This window comes from Drosophila simulans, chromosome 3R (genome assembly GCF_016746395.2).
Source record: "Drosophila simulans strain w501 chromosome 3R, Prin_Dsim_3.1, whole genome shotgun sequence".
Taxonomy (NCBI): Eukaryota; Metazoa; Arthropoda; class Insecta; order Diptera; family Drosophilidae; genus Drosophila; species Drosophila simulans.
Window position 1 is genome coordinate 1,721,538 of NC_052523.2, and position 18,850 is coordinate 1,740,387.

Sequence of the window (18,850 nt, forward strand, 5' to 3'; positions counted from 1 at the left end):
TTGAGTCTGAGTCCTGAGCAACTATGAATTGAGATGAGAGTCCAAAATCAGGATTATCCAATCTAAAATGTCCCAAAACAGCATTAACTTAGTACCAAACATGTAGTTCGCAGATTATGAAATACTCAACTCTGTTTTCCTTCTCCTAAGCTTTATTTCCCGTCTTTAAGGTTCCTAATTGTTTATATTTTCATACTTCAAAGCTTATTTGATTTCTATTCTCGTTAAGAGATAACATCATTATCATTGCAATTTTCATTAAATTAATGACTTTTTCCACACTGTACATTATGCCAACGCCTTCTCCGATTAAAAAGCTAATGTTTATGATTTCCTGGAATTGCCATTAGCACATCCACATGATCTTTGATTACGCATAATATCCGAGCCCCAAGAAAACAACTCCAAAACAGCTGCACGGACAAAAGCTCGGGTTTCCAGTTAAAATTCCCCCCAAAAACAGCACGAAACCAACTAGAAATCTGCTCAAAGCGAATCCGCCGGCCAGAACCCCAAAAAGTATCTCTGGAGCGCCGAAAGCAAAAGTAAACAAAAGGCGGGGAAGGGGGCGGGCAGCGTGCGAACACAAAGCCACAGCCAAAAATAAACATTTTGCATTCAGAAACCGAGAATCGCAAAGGAGTCCAATTACCCGCCAAGCGGCGAATGAGGAATTGCCAAATAGGCGCAAATAACAGATCGGTGGGGTGAGCGAGAGGGGCAGTGGGGGGTTGGGGGATTGTGGGGCTGTTGGGGCGTTAGATTGCAGCTGCGCTAGAAGACTGAGAATGCAGACTAGCCAAGACAGAAACCTGGCTAATTCGGACATTGAGTGCCCAGCTCCCACACAGAGAAAAAAAGCTAAGACATTTGTAATCAGTTTTCAAAACTCTCATTTCAAGAACTGCCTAAACTATTTTTTTACCTCAGCAATCTGATTATTAAAATTAAATCAGTGAAATATATGATTTTTTCAATTGAATTGCCAATCTGTTTGTATTCTTCTCTGTAAGATTTTTCATTTAGGGGAACAAGAGCGAGTTGAAGTTGCAATAGCTATAAGCTATTGCTAACCAATCGTTTTGACCAACTTATCGTTTAGCAGGCCGTAAACTGTGGCTATTTAGAAGTTACGTTTTTGTAGCTGATAACGTTTCATTTCCTCTCAATGGGTCAATATTATGTGCCCAACTATTACCTGATACACATTATCAAGTTTGAACTAAATTGTAAGGTTTGTGTGCTTAAATCACGACTAAATGATGTCATACATTAAAAAAAATTTTATAATCTTAAGCAGTTCTATTTAGAGAAAATAAAAAAATGGGAAATTTAAGTAGTTTAATTTTCCTGATTATTCAGGACCCAAACACAACCAGTAATCCAATAATTTATCATAAAAGATTGTGGGTATATTATTTATAGAACGAATTCCATTGTAAACTGGATCAATAAGGAAGTAAAGACTGAATGCTATCCATTACATCACTCCCTGATCTACGTTAATTTTGGGACCGCTTTTATCGACTTGCTGTTTGGATTGCGGCTCTTTTGCCGTGGCGTAATTAGATTATCTTGCACCTGTGCTCGTGGGCCAGTTTCCCCATCTCTTTTGGATCGCCGGCCCACATTCGGTTTGCTCCCGCACTTGTTTTCGGTTTTGGTATTGGTATTTGTATTTGTTTAGCTTGTTTGCTCGGCCCTTGGTATTGGTTTAGTGCACTTTCTGGAGGGTGGGGTAATTGCTGGCCTGCTCTCCTTTGGCTGCCTTATCAGCTGATGTCAACGAAACTGCATTGTGCCATTACAATTTTGGTTTATCTCGCTCGGCTGTTTGTGGGGCAAGAGAGCCCGCGATAAGGTCATTGGAATGTGGAACGCGCCCATTGATAATAGCGCAGGTAACACTGTTTACACCGACAAATCTTGCTCGTTCCAACTCCCAAAATAAGGGGAACAAGAACCAAAATAAAGCAAGCCCATGAGTCATGTGAAAACACGAGAAGTACAAAGTTCAGCTGCACAAATTTGCAGTCGCATGCAGTGAGGTGTGCGAAAAAGGCGAAATTGGAGCTGGCGCGAATGTGAAACAGAGAAACGAGCTTATGGTGCCACAGTGGTCGCTCTTTCACTCTACTCGTTAAGTTTTAATTTATTTTGATACGTCAAAGGAATTGAATGTTTGAAGTAATATCACTTTACCAACGTTAGAATAATATTGTAACCCCAAAATAAGATTTCTTGAAACATCATATTTATGACCGATAATAACAAAACAATCGATTATGAACTAGTATGCTTGAAAGGCAAAATCACAAATTGGAGACATCGGAAATGTATAGGTTCTAGTTTGGCCTGCCCCACTGTACCGCGCTATCAATGTTTCTCCGATTGTTGTTGTTCTCTTGCGGTGTGCAAGACAACAACAACAGTACAATGACCGAAAAGTTGCCATGCAAAAACTGAGAGAGGGAGTGGGAAAACAGAATTGTTAGCCGCGACAAAAATCGTAGTAGAAAAGTAAGCACTACTACTAAAACCTGTTAGTCGGAGCAGAGCACTAAAAATTCCGATCTTCCAGTGGCGCTCTCCACTGGAGATTTTTCTGTTGCTTGGTTTTATCACCCTCTCTCTCTCTCACTCTCGCGCGCTCTTTGTGGAAACAGGTATAACTGTTTGGCGTGAGGGAGCACGAAACTCCAGTGGAGACTTCTCCGCCTCGCCAGCGAAACAAACGATCAAAATGAACATTCTGATAACGTGTGAAGGTGAGCAACAAAATAAAGTATAAGAAAATACCGTCACGAAAACAACAACAATAGAAATGTCGACGCACCCTTTTCTTTTTCTCGCAAAGAACGAGGGAATGGAGAAGAAGCGCAAAACCACATCCCGCTTGAAGCGTCCCTTTCCCCCGCTGGAAGTGGAAGGAAAGGCAGCTTAAAGAGGAGCGGGTGGCTTCCAGTATGTGGAAAACAAAGCAGACGCCGTTGGAATGCCGTCGTTGTTTTTGTTGTTGCTAAGCCGGACATAGCAATTGTTGCTTTTGTTTTCGAGAGGGGGTGGCGAAACTCATAAATATCAGCGTTTCTGAGGGGGGTGGGGCAGTCTTTGTCTAAACCTACCTTACCTTTAATTCCTTGTCGCCCGGTTTAATCCAATTTATCCAGCTTTAAATTCCAGGTGGGAGCGAAGAATGAGCAGCGTTCTCCTTATTTTTTCTTCTTGCGCACTTTTGCACTGCACTGTGGGGCTGGCTAATTTAATTAAGCCCGCAATTAAATATTGGTTAACTCTGTCGATGTGTTGTTGCTGCTACGTAGTTGTTGTTTAGCTTGTTGTTGCACATTTCGCGTCGCGGCGCGGCGGCTGCGCAGTCGACGTCGGCGTCAAAGAGAGCCAAGTGCGCAGGGAAATACGAATGCGAATGTTGCGGAGAAATCGAAATCGCGAGACTGACCAAATCGAAACGAATCGAATCGGAAAACAAAACGCACTTTTCACACACTGCGATTTCGAGACGGGCGAAGAACAGAGAATAACAAAGATCACCGCACTTGTTGCGAATTTGTTGTCGATTTCGTAGGAAAGAAGAACTCAAGAAACGCGAGCGACGCGCGCCTTCGACATTTTTCCGCGGTGTGACCGCAGGCAGGCTTGCGCAGAATACAAGCAGTAGGACCGCAGAGTAACTTGTTCATAAACGCCAAATGTTTGCATGTACTAAATATGCCACCAATACGGCGTAGCACATACATCAACCATTCAGCAAAGACTCCAACCAGCCGATCTAACTTTTTCATTGGAAAATTATTAATTTTTTATGTCATAGCAGAGAGATCCATTTTGACGGGAAAACAGCTTGGGGTTCATTTCGCGGCCTTTAATCTCCTGAAAACCTTGTAACTTTATATCCTTAAAGATATTACTATTATGGTTTAATTGGAAACCCCTTTTTTAAAATCGATTGGAAACTTTAATTCATAACGCAAAATTTTTACTTTTAATTCAATACCAACAGGTTTAAAAGGTTTAATTATAAGGAATCCAACTGGAGACTTCACAAATAAATTTTTGAACATTAAGCCATTTTAGCCGGCAACGTATTTCCCGAGTAATCCATCTACGTACAAATATCCTTTCGAAAATCCGGATAACAGAGCTCTCTTCCTCCTGGTGAAATGTCGTGCTCGAAACAAAAAATGTATAATTGGCACAACATAACGCAACAAGCTCCAATTTCCAGGTGGAAAGTTTTAAATCACAATGCAACGCATGTAACTCAGTAAATGCTTACGACCAATCAACAAAATTAAATGTGGTAAGGATATTGAGGATCACCCAAGCCGGGTCCTATCTCCCTCCGCGCTTCTTCCTTTTGGCCTCCGGCTCGTCCAGACTGTTGGACCTGCGCCGTACCTCCTGCCCTCTGGAGGCACCACTAGTGCCTGGCCCTGGCCCTGGCTCCTGGCTGCCTCCTGGCTCGCACAGAGCTGAGGCGCCCCGCCACGGAAGCACCGGATGCACCATGGTGGACAGAATGGTGGTGCGGCCGACCTTGGGGGCCAGGCGGTAGGTGTGAGTTGGTGTGACCTGGCGGGGGAGTTGATCGAGCCATTGCACCGAGAAGTCGCAGCGCACGACGCATAGGCTGACCTGGCCGCCGGAGGAAAGGTCGTTCTTCATGCCCGCGGCCACGGCGTCGCACGCCAGAGCGCAGGCGGACTCCTCGGAGAGGTCCTCCGACCACCGTGACTCCAGGATGGACATGGATACCAGGTAGCCGGAGCCGAGGGACGCAAAGGGCGCCGTATCCGTGGAGCCATCGCTGCGGGTGCAGAAGAGATGCGCTCCGCTGCTATCCGCGCCGCCTATGATCATGTCGGCATCTATGTTCCTGTTGTAGCGGAACAGCAGCTGCCGTATCATCTGGTTGGCACAGCACACCGGCACTTTGCGGAACCCAGTGTTCATCCGGTGCAGCTCCAGTTGCGCCCGCGTCAGTTCCACCAGGGCTTTCGTATCCCGGGCGGTTCCAGCTCCCGCAGCACTGAGGGGTTCCAAGGCACCATTATTTTATGTCTATGACGTACTCATAGATAGCTAGATACTCACAAAATATTGGACTGCAGCTCGACAATTTTGCGGATTGTCTTCGATAAAATCATGCTACCGATGGCCGCTTTGGACTCGGCGCCTATGATCACTCCGCCGTCGAACACGATGCCCACCACAGTGGTGCCAGTGGCAAAGCGTTTTGGCTCCACAAGGCCATTCTCTTTTAGTTCTTTGTTGCTGTGGACGAGAGGGGAACTGATAAGTCGCCAGAACGAAGTGACTGCACTACGTTGGTTTGTGGAAGGTTGGTTGGGTGTTGAATGTGGCTTGCTTGTGTTCCGACTGATTTCTTCAACTCACCGCAGACAATTGTCGAAAGTAAATCCGCTGGGACCGCACAGAAAGGGCGATCGGTCTGGGTATTTCATCAAGGTTGGTAAACCGTTGAACATGATGTGTGGATTTTATAAAATATAGCTGTATTCTGGTTGATCTCGTGCCCGACAGCAATGTCAATATGTCGAGCTTATACCCAATGCCTACCTGGGATTCTACTAAAGTAAAAAGCAATTTAAATTCAGTAATACGACTTATCAGAGATGGGGCATTTAAAAAGTGGTTGGCATTCGCGCCCACTTTGCTATCGCTATCGGCGGGCCTATCGAACCGTGGCTTTTCAGCATTCCTGCAGACGGTCACTCTACGGGAGTCGCGACCAAATAAAAACGTAAATAAATGATTGAAATTAAGGCGAAACTGCTACGTGCGGACTCGGCCATCTACGCCACGGGCGAGAGAGTCGAGTGCCTGATCGAGTTCACCCACAAGGTCTTGTCCGACGAGACAGCCGCGTCGCAGGCTGGCCGCAATGCCAACGAAGCAAGGTGAGCCGAGCTGTTGTTCACTGGTTTTCTCCCCTTGATTCACCATGCAAATCCGACCAGTAGCCAGGAGAACCTGGCCTGGGCCTCGGCGCAGCTGCACTGCTACCGGAAAACCAGCTACTCCACCTCCTCGGGCGACCGAGCCGCTGAGCTCACGGAGATGATCGGCAGGACGGCCTTGGATGCGGTGACGCAGGCGCCGGGCGAGGTGATTGTGGCCACCAAGCCCAAGATCCTCTTTTGCGACCTGCGCCTCCAGCCCGGAGAGACCAAGATGTGTGAGTGATCGGCTTGCCCTACTTGTTGGCTGTTTAGTTTTACTTAAGAGCACGTCGCCTTGCAGACTTTTTCAATGAATTCGTTCCTCGCGATGGCCCGCCCACGTACAGAGGCCACAACATTCGCTACTTCTACAAGATCACCATTGCTACCCAACGAGTCAAGTCCAAGGTGCAAACGCTGGCCGTTCCCATCCGTGTATTGCCCATTCCCATAATTTCGCGGCCCGACGAGCTTCCCGTAACTGTAGAGACAAACGAGGAGCTAGCGCCCACAAACCCTTTCCTGGAGAAGCGCGAGATCAGCGAGCTGGAGATATCCTGGCACCACCTTAAGGCAAGAAAATCGAGATCCCATAAGCAGCTGTACCTTTTCAATGTCCTCTACTCTTTGTCTTTCAGAACGTAACCGCTCGGCGGGCGCCCAAGTTCTATCGGATCTCGAACAAACGCGGCTTCGTTGGCCGCTTTTGTTTGTTCAAGCCAGCCTATAAACTCGGCGAGGACATTGTGGGTAGCCTGGACTTTGATCCCGGCGTAAACCCCCGAAAGGTTAGTGATTATTTTTGTTATTATTCATAATGCCCTTTCTAAAATCCAACTACATCTTATCAGGTGCGCTGCGTCCAGTTTTCGGTAAAGCTGCAGCAGCAGGAGCTTTCCATCCGACCGCAACCAGTGCAAAATCACCAGCTGCAGACGCAATCCTCGACGGGCGATGATGTCTCCTCCATCAACTCCTTTGATATGGCCAGCATAGCTAGCGGAGTGGTGGCAGATAACCTCCACAAGTCGGCCACATCGGCGAGTTCAAGGGATAAGGAGGCGCCTGAGCCAACCGGGAAACTTTCGACCATTTCCACCTCCCACCAAGTGTGCTACGCAACGTTGCAGACCCAGGTCGTGGTACCCATTCCGCTGCACGTAACACCCACATTCCGCACAGACCTCGTCGACGTGCGATGGCGATTGCATTTCGAGTTTGTGACCACCACTTTGATGGACTTTGGCATTCCGAATCCGGAGTCCGGCGAGCTAAAAGCACCGGCCGAAATGCCCGTGGAGACGATGGTGTGGAATCTGCCCGTGACCGTCTACGCTGCGAATCCTCTCCAGATTTATGCTCCAAACCAGACATTCAACCTGCTTATAAAGTAATGGCACTTCTCTTCACTGTTGCGATACAGAATTGGTTGACCAAATTTTAAGTAATTGCGTATTCGTTCTCTTAATGGAAGTAATTATTAAGAATTATTGTATTAAAATATAGGAGAACTCATCAAAATGTTATCTCACGCGGTTATTTACTTTTACTTTTAATGCTGTTCAAGTTTATAAAGAGCAAACAAACAAAAGCGGCAACTTTTAAAAACTTCGAAAAGCCAGTCCTCTTACGTATTTGTAAAATACAAAAAGCCTAATTAAAAATTAGGAGAATACACGATGCAAACCGCTTGGAATCAGACAGTAGTCATGTCCATAGCACTTGTCGATGTTGACCAAGATAATATTTACATTGTACGGCCGGAAAATCCGTTTTCCGCATCTCAATTTATTCTGAGGTGCAAAATTCACTGAATAAGATCTAACCCGTTTCGCCTGAACTTTGAAATCGGCAAATATTACAAAGGTACACAACACACAGCGGATGTGTGGGTTAATTTAATAAGTGCTTATATAATTACAGTTCAAACCGCGAGTAACAAACAGCCAAGAAAGGTGATTAAAAGAGAGCCGCTGGGAGGGAGAAGTGCGATTCTGGACCTCACTTGTTGGCCAGAATCTCAAACTTCATGCCGTGATCGTGCTTCTCCAACTCGCTAATGAGGCCGGTCTTAGAGAAGGCGCCAGCTGGAGGCAGCACTCCGCCTGTGCTGGGCATCTTGTCCGACTCACGAAGAATGGTCAGTGCCGCTGAGAGCACAGCCACGCAGGTGGCTCCATATCCGGGATTCATGCCCGACACGCGGACCATCAGCGTCTTGGTCGGGGACTCCGTGTATTGGTCTGAGCTCTCGGCCAGGCGATCGCTCTTTAGCCAGCCACTGGCCTTAAAAGTCATCTTGAAATAGGTGCGCTCCATCGACTCCTCACTTGGACCGGAACGAGAGGCCAGTCCGCCGGAGAATAGACCGGGGTAATTGAGCAGCAGCGTACGTCCCAGCTGGAACTTTGACAGCAGACCGAAGATGGTGGCAAAAAGGATGACAGCGCCGGCGACCAGCCAAGACGAAAATCCCACGTAGGCCTGCATCTGGACCGGCCGCTTCTTGTCATGGTCGTAGAGAAAGCGCTGGGACCTCATCACCACCGAGCGGTCGGAGCCGGGAAAAGGTAGACACACTTTGTCAATCTCGGTAGAGCGGAAGACCAGCGGTCGTGGCTTGAGAAAGGGATGGAATCTGGGCAGTCTCTGCGGATAGATCTGCTTCCGGATGCCGCGCAACTCGTCAGAGTGAGCCAGCCCGTAGACGGCGCTTTCCCAGGTTCCGTAGTTGAGACCGGCAGTGCCTCCGCCACTGCCGCCCTCTTTGATTCCGCTCTCCAGGAAGGTCTCTACTGAGTTCACCACGCCGTCGAAGTTTTTTTCCACAAAGACGACGCCCATGTCGGCGGGTATGGAGTCAAAGCCGCAGGCGCTGACCACGTACACGCCCTTTTCCCTGGCCAGTTGATCGTACTTCAGCTGCATGGTCTCCATGTACTGGGGCTCCCCGCTAACGTCCACATGGTGCGTGCCCGATTCGATGCAGGACTTCACGACGTTTTCGCCGTGAAAGCGGTAGGGTCCCGCAGTGTTCACCACAATCCGGCACTTTCTGGCCATCTCCAGCAGGGAGGCCTGGTCGTTGACGTCCGCGATGAAGATGGGCACCTGCGAGAGGTCCTTCTTGGCCTTGGCGCCCATCTCCTTCAACACCGCCTCCAGCTTCTCGCGGTTCCTGCCCGCTATGCCCCATCGCAAGCCGCGCAGCACGGTGACCGCCTCGAATACCGTGTACTTGCCGGTGAAGCCGCTGGCCCCGAAGATAATCACATCCAGTCGATCGCCAGACATTTCGCCGTAAGTCGCCTCCAAAGATTCGATTTCAGATTGCGCGATATTGCGATATCCCTGGAATCACAGGTGCGACTTTACGCGCTGTTTGGTATGGAGTAGATAGACGACTGCTCACCTGTATCGCTGTCTACTGATTCCGCCTACTGAGCTGCTAATCGGCGTTCTTATTCAGTGTATTCAAATACACATGCATCATGCACGTATGTAGGTGGAAAATCCAACCGGCCAAAGTCGAAGCTCTGCTGAATGGAGTTAGGGGTATTCCTGCAAGCGCCTAATGGCCCGACTTCACTGATTCTACGGATTGAAGGAGTGTTTCCACCGCCTGAATTTGTTTGAGTCTGGCTGTGAATGGTGAATTCTATTTCTTTGTGACCCTTCTGTGACCTCTATGACTCAAAAATATAAATCAATGGGAGATCTATCAGCGAAATCGAGTAAATAGATGTTAGCAAATGTGTTTCCACTTTAGGTGTGGGCATAATAGGCATAAAGCCAGTGTGGTTGTTTAATTAAATAAGCAGATTAACTTCTTTCTACATTTCAATTGACGCGGCTCGGTTCTATTGCAGGCCTTCAGAATCAACTTGTGATATGTAAGCGTTCCCCTGCCAGGCCGTTGAATGCATTCAAAGTACGAAATAGATATATACTTCGCCACCCATTTAGTAGAACGCATCCCTAGATATATAGCTACCCAGTCATAATTTGCCATTTAATTATTTGTATTATTTTATTTGACAAGATCCTTCTCAATGACTCTGCAAGATGTAGGGAGGATGAAATACGATTGGTTTCCTAGTCAGAGGGTACAAACTCTGTCTGCTAACTTTATGAGCTGTGAAGACACGAATTAAAGGGAGATTTGCTTCTCAGTCTTTATACTTGTCGTTCCAAGCTTGTGTGATGTACATCAATTACTTGAACGACTAGTATATACCCTGCACCGCGAATAATGGGAATAAACTTAACATTTTGTTGTCACTTTGTGAAGTGCGAGGTCCAGGCTGAAGACTGTGGCCATTAACACTGCGCACGCCAAATCCAGTTATTCAAAATAACGATACTGCCCAACCGGTTGAATGGAAACGAGCTGAGCAGATGCGGTAAAGCAATTGCGGATCAATCACCCAAAGCTTGGGGAAGGCAAGAGACTTCCGGAATTTCCTGGATAAGTATAAAATGTGGAGCTGACAGTCGGGCACAAGCATTCTGCAAGCTGCATCAATTCAAAATGAGGCTGCATCTCATACCACTGGTTGGACTCCTGGCACTGATTATGGCCCAATCCCAAGTACTCCTCCCGGGATTTCGCGTGCGACAGGTTCCTGTGCTCGACATGGGCAAGATTCGAGTGGTGCAGTACCTGGACGCGGCCTCCACAGTCACTCCAGAGCTGGTAAAGGATCAGTTCAGCAGGCGATTCACTACGCTGGCCAAGCCCTTGGTCAGTGGTGCTGCTCCCCAAACCAGCCTCCCAAACTTGTAATTTATTATGATTGCCTAAGAGTCAATTTGATAAGCGAATATATAAATATTATAGGTACCTTTAAACTTGCGTCTTTAAATTTGCGTACTTTAAATTGTACTCAATCTATTAGGAAAGAACTGTAGAGTCGGGTAAAATGACCACCCAAGACAGTGGGTCCTGGAATTTAAAAAGAAATTGTGCCTTAATTTAAAAAGTATTGAAGTCCCTTTAGTAATTATCAGGACTTCCCGTTTTCTTGCTAGCCAGGCAAACAAGCAATGAAACTAATTATACGCGGCTATTTAATATTTCGAAAAAGTCAAATAAAATTAGGTTCTTTTCATGTATTTTCCTCAAGAAGGCTTAAGATAAATACTAAATCAGCTACTCTAAATCGTAAGTTTCTAGTATAAGACTCGTACAAAGTAATGCATTTCTATCTGCTGTGGGTACTTTATGCAAAATTGATTAATTCCAATGACATGGAATTCCTATCCTCGCTTGCTCCAGGATATTTTCCGATTGGCAGGCCCATGATTGCGCTTGTTCGTGGTGAAAAGTATGCAAACTTAATTATTCTACAGAAATGTGTCAGAACTTAAAAGATGGATTGCTATTTCCAGAATGGAAAAACAGGCCAGGAGGAATTTACTGATACGAAGGGAAGACCTGAAACTGAAACAATCTTTTCTGGCATCTGAAGAAATCGCAAAATAGTGGAAGCAGTCCCAGTCCTTCTGGCATGCCACTTGTCCTTCTAGTCGCATTTGGAGAATCTCTGACTGTGACGTAGTTCACCAAGGAATATTCTCCGAATGACTTCTCACTGCAAGATTGGTCCATAGTGCAAGACTTGCAACATTATATGTCGAGTTACAGGCAGGAAATGATTGGGACAACCATTCCCGACAGCACAGATCACCGGGAAAGTATCTTTCAGTAAATATGCTTGATTCGAAATATAAGGATTATATAATGTTTATGCGACTCAAAACCAATTATGACTGGTTGACCATAGTGTTAATAACAATAAGAACTCCTAGAAGCCATCGACAAAGAATATTGCCAATATAAAGGCTGCAGAGCTGCAGAAAATGTGTAATCCCAGCAGCTTAGCTAACTTGGCTGACAACTGGACAAGCGGGAAACAACGAAACAGCACTCCAAGCTCGGTGTGGAGGAAACGAAAGATCCAATTCGAGAAACTACAACCCATCTGCCGAAGTTAGGCGATCTAGACCACCTGCGAAGTGGAGGGTTAAACTGATGGACACAGTGGTCAAATAAATTGACTGACATCGTCTATCATCTACGCTTATCTAGGTTCCCTGAGGACAATAGCACACTGGGAGCCATTAGAAGGGAATCCCTAAATCCAAGGAAAGCGATTATATATTATCTAAATTATATTTGTAGCAATTCAATGGTTTTAACGGATTAAAATGAGATTATACCAATAGTAAAGCGTTATAATGGCTATTTCTGTTCAAATATATGTTAGAAATAATATTAAACGTGATTTAAATAATCAGCGCTGTGTTACTAGATTCTGCGTTATTCAACCCAACTAGCTTTTGCAGATCCTGAAATCTCGACGTTCATACGGGCACACGGACGGACAATGACCAGATCGACTTTTGATCCGGGTCCAGAATATATACTTTATGGGGTCCGCGAAACGCTTCCTTCTGCCTTCCAACTTCTTGCATACCACTTTACTCCACGTGTGACGGGTTTCGAAATTTCAAATAATTACAGTAAAAAGTACGCGGTCGATTTTTGTTGAATTCTAACATGTATCAAATGTATCAAATTAACAGTTGAGGTATTGCCTAAACTTTTAAATTTTAAACCCATTTTTGAATGTGCGCTACAACCTGCATTATTTAGTGATAATTTGGTGGAGGCATTTGAACATCTGGCCACACTGCAGAGTAATAGTCATTGAATCGAATGAAAATAAAGTCGCAGAATTAGGTGTCTTGTTGAGAAGTTGCAGAGAGTCATCGAAGATGTACCAGGAATACCTATACCAACTGCGGGCCACCATCGCCCCCATGTGCCACGAGGAACTGAAGGAACTGCTGAACGACGACGACAAGCTGGACGAGAAGGTTGACGAAGTTCTCCAGGTGCTCCGAACACAAAAGACCAGTGTTTTCGAGGACAACAGGAGTCGGGCGGAGCGCAATATCGAGCGGGAGCCGCAGATCATCGAGCTGCGCGGGCGGCTGGCAGAACTCTCGGAGGATGGGCGCACCAGGTGCTCCTCTGTCCAGGAGAAACTCTCACAGCTCAAGGAGAAATCGGGCGGAGTGGGCCCGGAGACGGCGCTGGCCCTGCTGCAGACAGCTGCCTCCGAGAGTGAGGAGCAGACCGAGGAAATGGTCAAGAAGTTCAACGACAGCGATATCGGCGTGGAGGACTTTCTGGAGGAGTTCCTCCCCATCCGGCGGACCATGCACCTGCGGCGCCTCAAGGCCGAAAAAATGCAGGAGCTGATGCGCAAACAGCGCCAGGGTCCGGTTCCAAATACCTCTCTGCCAGCCTACGGAAACGTGCCCTCCAGCGGATTCTATCCCGCGGCTGGGGGCTCCGCCCCTTACCCAATTATGGGTCCCCTGATGCCCATGCCACCGCCATCCAGGCCGTACTGAGGTCTTGGTCCTTGGGCCTCAGCGAATTAACTGCCATGGCGCATCAGTCTGCAGCAGGCAAGTTTGTACACTTAGTAAGCGGTGAACGAAGGGTGCTTTCATCAGATAAACGTTCTTGGATTTCATAATATAGGGCTTTCCCCTGACTCTTGATTTCTAAAAAAGATTAATTAACGCTGTGTCATACAAATGCAACATCCGTTTGGTGTCTAGATATAATTTCTCTTTTTTGGGATCACAACATTTTCGTAACATCGAGTTAATTGTAATAATAATCAAATAACATCATTGGCATCATTTGCAAGACCTTTATCCTTATTTATCCTTGCCGAAAGCACCCAAAAAAGTCACAACACTTAATGTCGTATAGTTAAAAACTTCTTTATTGTTTAAAATTTCAGAATCCTCTCTTTAAGTACATATTGCTTCAGTTTCATCTTCTGATTACAGTGGGTTAATTGCAAATCAGAGGGAACTTTCTGGTGCACACATCTCTGCCTGCACTAAACTATGATATATATGTATATGTAAAAGTATAAATTAAGCGAAAATTAACATTAATATTAGACAGTGGACATTTCTTGTTAAAATAAAAACTTTTTCGATAAAAAATGAAACGGATTGGAGTGTGCACATTGTGGGAGTATGAGGCCAAGGCTAGGCGGCGATTAAAGCGATTCCTTATTGCATATAGTGTGATTGTGGGTTAACGATTAGTTGGAAGGTTTGTGCTCATGGAGTGTGTGGGTGGTGTTTGTTATGTATACATAAACGTATTGCCTATCTCTCGACTTCATTGCAATTCAATTTCAATTTCAGTTTTGCATTTGTGTTTCCTCTTTGAGAGCGGTTAGTCTTTTCTAATTCCAACGGCCTCCGGTTCAATGTATATATATAAATATATAGATTGTATCGTATTTGCAAAATGTTATATATAAAATATGTTCAACTCTTCCGGTCGGCTTGGATCGGCTTGGATCGGCTCGGTTCTCACTTTAAAAGCTTAATGACTTAAGCGCGTGTTTAAGGCTATTCAAAAATATATTGCTACAATCGCTAGCCATTCGCATGGGCAGCGCCATCATGACGATCCGAACTCCTTCATCCACTTCTCGTACTTGTCCAGGTCCGCCCGGGACACGCTTTTGTTGCAGCGACTCATGGCCTCGTTGAAGTCCTTGTTGGAAACGGGCAAATCCACCTCTTCCGTAGCCAACTGCCGAATCTGCTCTGGAGTCAGCCCTGCGATCTTCCTCCGCATAGACATCATGCTGGCCTCCCTGGAAAAAGAAGAGCACGCATTTTATTCCATTGACATGATTTGGATTTTAAATTAGTGCATTCTGAACTCACCTGCACACGTTTGTGATGTCAGCTCCGGAATATCCCTTTAGCTCGTTGGCCACGTAGGTAAGATCGACGCTATCGTCCACCTTGACTTCGCGGAGATTGATCTTGAGCAGCGCCTCGCGACCTTCATCCGATGGCAGTGGGATGTAAATGCGTTTTTCCAAACGACGCCGAAGCGCTTCATCGATGTCCCAGGGAAAGTTGGTGGCGGCCAGCACCATGACCACCTTGGCCTGCTCCTCTCCGCCGCCCACGCCGTCCATTTGGACCAGCAACTCCGACTTCACACGTCGCGAGGCCTCGTGCTCCGATTCCGATCCTCGGCGCGAGCACAGGGAGTCGATCTCGTCTATGAAAATTGTGCTGGGCGCGTAGAACCTGGCCATCTCGAACAGAAGCCGCACCATCTTTTCCGACTCACCGCGGTACTTGGACGTCAGCGTGGCCGAGCTCACGTTAAAGAACGTAGTTCCGCATTCGGTTGCCACCGCCTTGGCGAGCATTGTCTTGCCCGTGCCTGGGGGTCCCACCATTAACACGCCCTTCCAGGGTCGCCGGATACCCTGTTGTAGAAATCAAGAAGTGATTATGTACTATTGCTTTAAAATATTTGCAAATTTAGTATATATTAATTGTATACATTCCGATTGTTTTGATCTGCAACACTGTTTTAGGTTGTGTCATTTGCCTCATTTTAATTAATTAAATAACCTACATTGAAGAAGTGGGTACCATTTATTCCAATGAAACATAAATATCTAATATCCACGTTAAATCTATCTTTCTTGCTATGGTTTATTCAGTGAGATGGTAAATCGAAAAATGTTGCTGTAGGCTTCTCTGATGCCCATTTCAAACACCTTTCGCCCACGCGAAATTTCATGGTAGCCGCATTTTAGATGGGGAAACTATTTGTTGGCCGGAAATATTTGAATACAACAAATATTCTTACATATATGGTACAATATGGTCAACATAGCAATCGAGCGCAGTCTCAAGTGTTTGGATCAGTGATTTTTAATGTGGTTTAAAGGCGTTAGAAACACATGGTCAGCATTCCAACTTAAAATAAACAAGGAAGTAACTTCTACTTTGGCGTAAATTGAAGAGAATATATACGGAATAATTGTTTCTTTGACAGGTCCATTATGAATCGATATTCTTTCGACCGCACACATAGTTTGATAAGATAACATACATAGAAGTACATCATAATCAGCATAATTTCAACAATGGAAACTTTTAAACCGCCCAAGTAATAGTAGAATGGGCTGACAAGTGCCACCCCTAGTTAAGAGGGATAAAGCTGCAGGGCAATGCAATTCGTGGCAGTTCAGAACACTTGATCAAATACACAGTGCCCTGAGCACTATAATATAGCGCGTTTGTTGACCCATCGCCGCGCGAGATAAGCGTTTGGCAAAATGTGATTCACAGCAAACAAACAGCGGGGGTGACGCACCTTGAAGTAGTCCGGCATGAGCATTGGCAGCACGACGGCCTCCTCCAGCAACCGCTTGGCGTCGTGCAGGTCGGCAATGTCGCTCCAGCGCACTTTGGGATCCTTTTGAAGAATATCACGTTCTGAAAAGAGAGCGTTGGCATGTAATAATTGTAGTTATACTATACCGAATTTTTTATAATTACTACCATTTTTGAAATAGCCACAAATATTAATGCAAGTAGGCTACTGCATTAGCTTTTCTAACTAAATAAGACTAGCGCATCACCAAGTTTTGAGCGAGCCAAATCTTGCGGCAACAATTTAGGCACCTACCAAGAATGTCGACTAGCTCGGCTTCGATGTGGTTGTTGGGCTGAAACTTGCGCTCTTCGTCCTGGGCGGCCTGCGGATCGCCGTTTTCTCCATCGCCAGCCGCTCCGCCATTGCTGCCTGCAGCGGTGGAGTCGTCGTCCCTAGCCTCGTTGGTGTTCGATGTGGACAGCTTGCGACCGCCAACCCTTCCGTTGGTCGTGCGTGCTCCGCCGCTCTGTGCTGCGGCGGACGCTGAGTTGCGGGAATTGCGTGTCGAGGCCGGACCATTCCGGGCAGTGCTCTGCGGGATTGTGCTGCTGGGGCGGCTGTTTTGCGTTGCCGGAGTGGTGCGGCGGTTGTTCGGTGCGGCTCGTCGGCCAACGGCCTGTGTGGTGGGTGGTGGCTTCGGCGGACCCCACACATCGGGATCCTTGGGCGGAGGCGTCCAAATGTCGGGGTCCGGCTTGAACCAGGCAGATGGATCTTTACTGGTGGTGCTTTCTTCGCTGAGCTGGTGTCGCAGCTTGTGGGCAAATTTGGTTGACTGCAGGTCCAGCGAGATGTCTTGTAGGGTTCTCTGAATGGCCTTGATTTTGGCGTGCTCCTGGCTAATCTGCTGGTTGATCTGCAAATCGAAAATGATGTCAATGAAATCGTCCGGGAAGGGGATTAGGATGGTGGTTATTAAACTTTTTGAATCAACTTGGTACAAAATGTTAGTTTTAGACTGCTACTGGGATTTCAAAAACGTTTTTATTCAGATCTTATGGAGTTTTAGCCAGTAGTAATTACTTCGTGCTTCCTGCTCAAGAACTATTTTAGTCATTAGGTAGTGTTCTGATTCAATGTTGTCATTTAGGTTTTAGGATAATTAAATCTTTATAATCACGTTAACGATCTAGATAGCTGGTTTACACAAAACCCCTTGAGTGTTTAGGATGATCATTTGCGAATGGCGTTGACAAGATGCTATGACTAAGTCCTTTGTTTGTTTTAACCGTCACCATTCCCATTCATTGGCAGGGTAGTTGGCATTACTTGGAGGTGGTGATAGGAATGTCTTACCATGCTCCACTTGCCCTTGCGCAGTGGATCCGCGGTGGCCTTCAGCTGGCGGGCGAGCAGCCCCTGGAGGCCCTCGTAGTAGATGCAGGCCGAGTCGTAGTTGCCCGTCAGAGCCATGTCCCGTGCTAATTTGGCATTCTCGCATATTTCTTCGAACGTAGTCTTGGCCATTACGGTCATTCCTACGCAAGTGGTTGTCTTTTGCTTGCCACCTCGCAGTAACTGGCGATCGGAACAGGTTGTCGTCATTGTGGCCAAAAACGAGAGACAGAGATTAGTTCCAATTAAAGCGCTCGAGTGCGTGAGTTTCTCCAAGTGTTGCTGGGTGGGAAGGGGAACAATAGAACGGAAGCGACTTCGTCACTCGCTGGCTCGCCTTGCAGGTAAAAATGGAAAGTGCGCCTCCCAGCCAGAAGCGAATAAAGTGGAAAACCCGGCGACAGTTGCGAATAATAGAAGATGCCAGTGGCAACGACCCAAGTGCGTTGCTAATTATAAATTATCAGGCGCACAGCCGCCGACTTGTCACCAAATTTAAACGCAACGCGCTCCCATTTTCAATTCCGCCTCCAAGGCGGGACGTGGGCCAAATGCCGATTGGAAAATGTATTAGGTAGTTATGAGCCGAATAAGGCGTTCGACCTTGTTGGCTTTGAATGATTCTTTCAACTCGACTCGAATCGTCGTATGCAAAAAAAAAAACAAAAACACAAAAGTAAAAAACAACAAAATTAACGCTCGCACACACACACGCACACTCAGCTCAGGTTTCAGCGGCACACAACACACTCTCGCACACACGCACACGGGCGCACAATGGGGCGAATTAATGCGATCTAAATAGAATTTGAGTTAATTGCAAGCCTCTGGAGACCGAAAACTGCACTTTGCATTTACACTTCGACACCGTATTTCTTATTCTTATTCTTCCTATTTTATTTCCAGCTACGTGGGGGCGTCTGGAGCTGCAGCAACAACAGCAGCGCTGACGTCTCGACGCCGCACAACACAACTGCAGCTGAGCGGATCGCGGGAGACTTACGGTTATGGACATTAGTGTACTAGCTTTGTTACGCGGCGTTCCGAGCGCAAAATGAATGCGTAAACTATTTAATTCAGAGTTTAAGGCGCTGCGGTAGCTAAAATAAACTGCTGCCTGCCTGTGTTTGTAATACTAGTGATGTGCGTGCTCTGGTGATGAGCGGCTCATCGATACATCGGCGCGGACACTTGACCACCCTGTTGCGTTTGGTAGTGCAACAGTCGGCGG

General features: G+C 46.5%; 7 protein-coding genes across 14 annotated transcripts in view; 3 read left to right on the top strand and 4 right to left on the bottom strand.

The window, feature by feature from the left end:
- The window catches only part of LOC6726760 (afadin), a 44,841-nt gene extending 41,134 nt beyond the window's left edge, over window positions 1–3,707 (bottom strand). For all 6 annotated transcript variants that reach the window (XM_016176005.3, XM_044923376.1, XM_016176003.3 and 3 more), the window contains exon 1: window positions 3,131–3,707. The gene's annotated coding sequence lies outside the window, so the exon portion shown is untranslated. The remainder of the gene's footprint in view (window positions 1–3,130) is intronic.
- Window positions 3,708–3,984: 277 nt separating this feature from the next.
- LOC6726769 (proteasome subunit beta type-2) lies at window positions 3,985–5,618 on the bottom strand. The gene is made up of 3 exons (XM_002102141.4): window positions 5,419–5,618; window positions 5,116–5,295; window positions 3,985–5,050 (listed from the first exon to the last, which is right to left on the bottom strand). Exons 1-3 carry the CDS (start codon window positions 5,508–5,510, stop codon window positions 4,354–4,356), a joined length of 969 nt encoding a protein of 322 aa, XP_002102177.1. The 5' UTR covers window positions 5,511–5,618; the 3' UTR covers window positions 3,985–4,353.
- Window positions 5,619–5,716: 98 nt separating this feature from the next.
- LOC6726770 (RAB6A-GEF complex partner protein 2) lies at window positions 5,717–7,515 on the top strand. Of its 2 annotated transcripts, none has more exons than XM_016176122.3 (5): window positions 5,717–5,942; window positions 6,003–6,220; window positions 6,286–6,557; window positions 6,623–6,772; window positions 6,836–7,515. In XM_016176122.3, the coding sequence occupies exons 1-5, from the start codon at window positions 5,794–5,796 to the stop codon at window positions 7,376–7,378; spliced, it is 1,332 nt and encodes a 443-aa protein (XP_016033254.1). In that variant the 5' UTR covers window positions 5,717–5,793; the 3' UTR covers window positions 7,379–7,515. The 2 variants fall into 2 exon arrangements, with proteins under 2 accessions (XP_016033254.1, XP_016033253.1); XM_016176121.3 differs by having other exon boundaries at window positions 5,718–5,942; window positions 6,006–6,220.
- Window positions 7,516–7,842: 327 nt separating this feature from the next.
- Window positions 7,843–9,555, bottom strand: LOC6726771 (saccharopine dehydrogenase-like oxidoreductase). The gene is made up of 2 exons (XM_016175997.2): window positions 9,397–9,555; window positions 7,843–9,335 (listed from the first exon to the last, which is right to left on the bottom strand). Exon 2 carries the CDS (start codon window positions 9,276–9,278, stop codon window positions 7,986–7,988), a length of 1,293 nt encoding a protein of 430 aa, XP_016033255.1. The 5' UTR covers window positions 9,279–9,335; window positions 9,397–9,555; the 3' UTR covers window positions 7,843–7,985.
- Window positions 9,556–10,037: 482 nt separating this feature from the next.
- LOC6726772 lies at window positions 10,038–10,835 on the top strand. Its single transcript, XM_002102144.4, has one exon. The coding sequence runs from the start codon at window positions 10,516–10,518 to the stop codon at window positions 10,768–10,770; it is 255 nt and encodes an 84-aa protein (XP_002102180.1). The 5' UTR covers window positions 10,038–10,515; the 3' UTR covers window positions 10,771–10,835.
- A 1,768-nt stretch (window positions 10,836–12,603) lies between these two features.
- Window positions 12,604–14,026, top strand: LOC6726773 (vacuolar protein sorting-associated protein 37B). Its single transcript, XM_016176123.3, has 2 exons — window positions 12,604–13,466; window positions 13,811–14,026. The coding sequence occupies exon 1, from the start codon at window positions 12,765–12,767 to the stop codon at window positions 13,407–13,409; it is 645 nt and encodes a 214-aa protein (XP_016033256.1). The 5' UTR covers window positions 12,604–12,764; the 3' UTR covers window positions 13,410–13,466; window positions 13,811–14,026.
- Window positions 13,775–18,797, bottom strand: LOC6726774 (katanin p60 ATPase-containing subunit A-like 1). 2 transcript variants are annotated; one of them, XM_002102146.4, is made up of 6 exons: window positions 18,623–18,797; window positions 17,581–17,802; window positions 16,537–17,140; window positions 16,222–16,343; window positions 14,763–15,322; window positions 13,775–14,689 (listed from the first exon to the last, which is right to left on the bottom strand). In XM_002102146.4, exons 1-6 carry the CDS (start codon window positions 18,632–18,634, stop codon window positions 14,491–14,493), a joined length of 1,719 nt encoding a protein of 572 aa, XP_002102182.1. In that variant the 5' UTR covers window positions 18,635–18,797; the 3' UTR covers window positions 13,775–14,490. The 2 variants fall into 2 exon arrangements, with proteins under 2 accessions (XP_002102182.1, XP_016033257.1); XM_016175996.3 differs by lacking the exon at window positions 18,623–18,797 and having other exon boundaries at window positions 17,581–18,567.
- Window positions 18,798–18,850: the final 53 nt, after the last annotated feature.